The sequence below is a fragment of the Echinops telfairi genome, unplaced genomic scaffold (assembly GCF_000313985.2).
Source record: "Echinops telfairi isolate 266 unplaced genomic scaffold, ASM31398v2 ScPeMD7_655;HRSCAF=1070, whole genome shotgun sequence".
Lineage (NCBI taxonomy): Eukaryota > Metazoa > Chordata > Mammalia > Afrosoricida > Tenrecidae > Echinops > Echinops telfairi.
In genome coordinates, this window is record NW_022104553.1 from 16,542,456 (window position 1) to 16,547,580 (window position 5,125).

The following is a 5,125-nucleotide window of genomic DNA, read 5'->3' on the forward strand; positions in this document are numbered from 1 at the left end:
GTCTGAGCAGGTGGACAGGGAACCAGCAACTTTGGTGCTGAGCAGACCTGCAGGACTCCAAGCCCGGCCCCACTGCCCCCACTAGACGGAGCTGACTGTGAGGCTGCTGCCCAGAGATTCTGTTGAGCCTGTGCCAACCCCTGGTGCCTGTGGGCAGGGCTCTGTGCTCTCCAGGAGGTGGGGATAGGGACTGCCACTGGGGTAAGGCGTGACCCAACCAAAGAGGTCTGGTGGCCAGCACTTAGACCCTCCGGCTTCTCCCAGGGAGAAAGCGAGGCCGACAGCCCGCCCTGAGCTGCAGTTCCGCACGGCCCAGCTCTGCCTGGGCGGCACCGCCTGCCAGCACCGCGGGGCTTGCCTCGGGGGTTGGTTTCCTTCAGGGCCGTGTTTCCGGGACGTGGTCCTGAGCTCACGGCAGGCCGGTGGGACAGCAACGAGCACCCACATTAGTTGGCAGCAGGGGAGGTGTCACACCCCACCCACTTTCCCCCCTCAGCCTCGGTGCATTGTGGGGGGGAAGCACTGGGTACACAGCCCACAGTGGAGGAGGCTGCAGTGCCGTCCGGGGTGCCGGTTCCGCGCAGGCCCCCACCCCCACCCCCGTAAGTTCACGTTCTAGTCTAATTAGATGGCCCACACCGCTTTTTAGTTCTTTAATTGGGCTATAATTTACATCCCATGAAGTACACCTTTGAGCGCATACCTGTACACTCCAGGGTGTTTTGTGACTGTGGGCTCCCACCACCCGGGGCTGGGCTCCACCCACATAGACCCTGGGCAGCGCCGGACCCTTCATGGGAGCAGCAGCCCAGAGCTTAGCCCACTGCTCCCCAGGCCTTCCTGGGCTGGCCATCCCGCGGCCAGTCCTCCACCAGGAGGTGGCCCATTCCTAGCTGGTGCACACTTGGTGTCCTGGTCATGTCTCCTGGGGGTTGCAGGGTCAGGTCCTGGGAAGACTCTGGGCGCACAGCCCACTCAGCACCTGCTTCAAGCAAGCACAGTCCGCAGGCCTTGCCAGGCCGCCTCGCCTTGCTGCTCCCCACACGCGGGCTTCAGAAAGTTCACGAGACAAATGGAATTAAGAGGTAGTGGAAACCCTCTCCACCTGCCCCCCGCCTTGAAGTGGCTTCCATGGCAACAAGCCTTGTTGGTTGGCCCTGCGGGCGCACAGCCTGGTCTGTGTTTGAGCCCTTTGCTGCAGCCCATGTTGGCGAATTGCAGGAGGCCTCTTAGGGCCACCAGCCCTCTTTGCCAGCTCCTGGTGAAGTGTCCCAAGCACAGCCCCACCCCACCCCCAGGTTTGCTGGTCAGTTCTGTTCTTGAGAATATGTGGGTGAGTGTGCTGGGCGCATGCGGTTCTAATTCAGCCAGGCTCTGAGGGTGGTGTGTGGCCTACATGTTGGCTGCTAACTGTAGGGTCAGTGGTTCAGACTCAGCAGTAGCTCTGAAAGAGGACAGTGAGGCGAGTGAGCCCCCTTCTGGATCGACAGCTTCAGGAGGCCAACAGGCACTCCTCTGTGCCGGGCTGCGTGGTGGGATCCGCCGGGCGTCCCCAGTGCAGGGACAGGCTGGAAGGAGTCTTGAAGGAGCCTGGTTGCTTCATAACCTGGGGTTACTCTTAGGGCTGCTACCCACGCGATTGACAGCTCGGATCGACCAGCTGCTCCTTGGGAGACAGGTGAGGCTTTCCACTTCTGTAAAGAGTTAGACACGAGAACCCACAGGCAGGCCCACCATGTCCCGTGCAGTCGCTCTGAGTTGGCCTCGGCTGGATGGGCTGTGATCGGTTGGTGTACGTGTGCAGAATCGTGTCTGACTGCTGGACTGCTGCTGCCCTGGGGGCTCGTGCCTGACCCAGGTACCATGACACCTTTGTCTACAGTCATCGTCCACTGTCGCGAGAACCTTAGGTTAAGGCATCCTGGTGGCACAGTGGCTGTGCGCTGGACTGCTTGCTGCTAGGCCAGCAGTTCGAACTCACTGGCCACTCCACAGAAGAAAGACGGCCTTTCAGCTTCAGTAAGAGTCAGTCTCAGAAACCCACGGGGGCAGTTCCGTTGTGCTCTGTAGGGTCCCTGAGAGTCGGCATCCACTTGGCGGCAGCGAGTCAGGCTCTTTGGGGTGATGGTAGGGTGGCCGGTGAAGCGTGTAGCTAGCTGCAACCAAGAAAGAGGATGACAGGAGCCTGCCCCGGAGCCCCACGGGGGTGACTGGACAGGAGGCTCTGGGGGTCGCTCTGACCCACCACCACGAGGAAATGGAGACGGGGAAAGCCGGCTTGCTGGCCACCACTGCCTGGGTGGTCACTACCACGGCCGGCAGCAGCAGAGTCGCTGAGCGAGGTTCAGCAAGCCCCCAGTGTTTTCCGGCAGCTCCCCGATGCCCTTTGCGCAGCCTTTGGAGCTCTGCTGCACCCCCCGTCCCCCAACACGCACAACCCTGTGCGGTCAGGGGACTCTGCCTCGGCGCCCCTGTGGCACTGAGTGGAGCCGCCTCAAGCGGGGTTTCCCAGGCCGACTGCCGCACCTTTCCCTGCCGAGCCAAGAAGCAGGTGGGTGCAGACCAGCAGAGCTCCAGGCAGGGGAGAGGCGCACCAGAGAGTGGTTCAGATCCTCCTCCTGCCTCAGCAGGGAGCCTGCACGCATGACCTGTGTCCCTCCATCCACCTGCTTCCTTCCCTAGGGGCATGGCCCTCTGCTGCGCCCCCCTCCCCCTGTCTATTTCTGGCCCTGTGCCACTCTTGTTTGGCTAGGGCCTCCTCCAGGAGGGACTCACTTGTTCAGCCAGGTGTCTTGGTGCCCTGGCCTGTGAGAGGAGCAGCTGCCTGTGCAGGCCAAGAGGGAGCGGGTGCGGGCAATAACGGGCAGTGTGCTCATTAGGCTACAATGAAGAAGGGCCTGTGAGTGTGCGGGCGGGCAGCAGCGCAGCCCTATAATTAGCCGTGCACCGTCTCTACTCCCGCTGCTTCCCCCCCAGTCCTGAGCAGGCCCGCTGGCTTCTGGTCCCGAGAGCACTGTCTGTCTCCCCCCCAACACCCCCACCCCCGCTCCAGCCTGCAGACCCAGCCCTGCCCTTCCTGGCCAGGGGGTGCCCCCGGAGGGTCAGCTGTTTCTCCCTGGACACAGGTCTACTGTCCCCCTGCCCCACCCCTCCCCCTGAGAGCCCCTGGGCAATGCCCTCGGTTGGTGGTTGGTGTGCCACTGCTAACCTACAGGCTGGGGCTTGGGCGTACCCAGAGGTACCTCAGCAGAAAGGCTTGGAAATGAACTTATGAAATGTCAGGTGGGGGGTGGGGGTGGGGTGGGTCGAGCCCGTACAGCCTTGAACACACTCCAGGACAGGAGTGTGGCGCCAGGTGACTGGCCACTGTGGACACTCCGGTGCCGGCATGCTTCCCCGGTGGGCTGCTCGCTGGGAGGCTGGTAGCTTGCAACCACCAGCCGGGGTGCGCAGGGGGTGAAAAAGGCTTCCTGGGCCCACGAAGCGCTACAACAGCCTCAGACACCCCCAGGGGTGGGCCGCCTCTGTCCCGCAGGGCTGCACAAGTCAAAATGAGTTGGTGGCAGGGCTTCTCAGTAGCACACATGAAGCTCATGGCCGGGCGTTGGCACCCATGTGGTGCAGCAGGACTGAGCCCTGGGTTGTCTTGGCGGCTGTCGTACTGGGAACAGGTCGCCCGCCCCCCTTCGGCTGAGACACTTCCTAGCGGGGGTGAGCCGGCCTTTCGGCTCCTAGCCCAGGGTGAAGGGTTTGTGACCCGGAGACCCACCTGGTAACACGTGGCACGTAAAGCTCTTGGTGGCCCGGGTACAGGCCTCAAGCCCAGGTGATGGGAGGCTGGGGGGAAGCCGACACAGCGGCAGGCTACAGAAATGGGTTCGGTGGTAACATCCTGGCCTTCAGATGTGCCGTCACCCAGCCCCCACTCTCCTGACAGGGACCCTGACATGGAGCTGCGGGAGGAGGCCTGGTCTCCGGGGCCGCTGGACTCGGAAGACCAGCAGATGGCCAGCCACGAGAACCCAGGTGAGTGGCTATTCTGCCCCCCGCCTGTGGACCACGGTTGCATGTTTCCACTACGCGTCCTGCTTCAGGACAGGCCTCAGGCTACTCTCCCGGTCAGCCCCACCGCTCCCTCCGGGAGCCCAGAGGTAGCACAGCTGCCCCACCATCCTGGGTGGCCACCCCACCACCACCACAAGTCGGAAGCCTTAGGGCAGGGGACCCTCCTGAGATGGCCGTAGGGGTCACAAGCCTGCAAGGACACCTAACATTTGTACATGTAAAACCACCGAGAGGGCCACACTGACATGCCACTCGTGGATAGCTGTTGTGGGGGCCCCCAAGGGGGGGGGCCGGACCTCAGGCTCAGAAACAATGCACCCTGCACAGTGTATATGCCCTGCTTCTGAAGAAAACCCTGAACTAGACCACCTGTAAGTCGGGGGCCCTGGCACCCAATGCACAGAGCAGAGCCGTCAGGGCATCCAGGGCTACTTCCCCACGGGCACATAGCCTGGCCTTTCTTTTGGCCCCCACCCCTCAATTTGACTCGATTAGCAGTCAGGTGCTAACCACATACAACTGCTGGTCTTCACCAGGTCCCTCCTGGAATGCCCAGGACACTCCCAGATCACATGTCCTTTCACCTGGGCCTGGGCCACAGCTGGGCGTTTCCAGGCAGACCCAGCAGAGCTGCCCCGTGGTCCCTGCTAGTGGTCTTCCAATCCAAGCTCACTGCCATCCAGTCATGCCCAGTGACCCTGTAGCACAGGCTAGAACTGCCCATCGTTTTCCCAAACGGCAGCTCCTCCTGACTGCCAGCGTCCATGCTGACGGACAGCGGCCCCGACAGGACAGAACTGCCTCCGCAGCTTCCGAGGCTGTCAGATGGTGCGACCAGAAAGCCTTGTCACTCTTCCTGTGGGTTGAGTACGGGGCCACGCCTTAGTCCCACCAGAGCCACACTGACATTGGCCCCCTTTTCTCCAAGGGCCATTGTCCGTTCAAGATGTTCTGAAAATGATGCAGGCAGGCCTTGGGCACGAGCACTGTTCCCCCTGCTCCACGCCCCCGCCCCCGCTGTTGGACATTGTGCTCCCAGTGGGCAGTAGACCTGGGGGGG

The 5,125-nt window shown here is 62.4% G+C and overlaps 1 protein-coding gene across 5 annotated transcripts in view; it reads left to right on the forward strand.

Annotated features, from left to right (window-relative positions):
* The window catches only part of ZNF787 (zinc finger protein 787), a 13,418-nt gene that overhangs the window by 5,506 nt on the left and 2,787 nt on the right, over positions 1-5,125 (forward strand). For 3 of the 5 annotated variants that reach the window (XM_045292349.1, XM_045292348.1, XM_045292346.1), the window contains exon 2: positions 3,938-4,026. In XM_045292349.1, the coding sequence (XP_045148284.1) occupies positions 3,948-4,026 (79 nt within the window). In that variant the 5' untranslated portion in view covers positions 3,938-3,947. Of the gene's footprint in view, positions 1-2,025; positions 2,552-3,408; positions 4,027-5,125 lie in introns of those variants that run through there. The other 2 variants (XM_045292347.1, XM_030886390.2) reach the window with 2 other exon arrangements.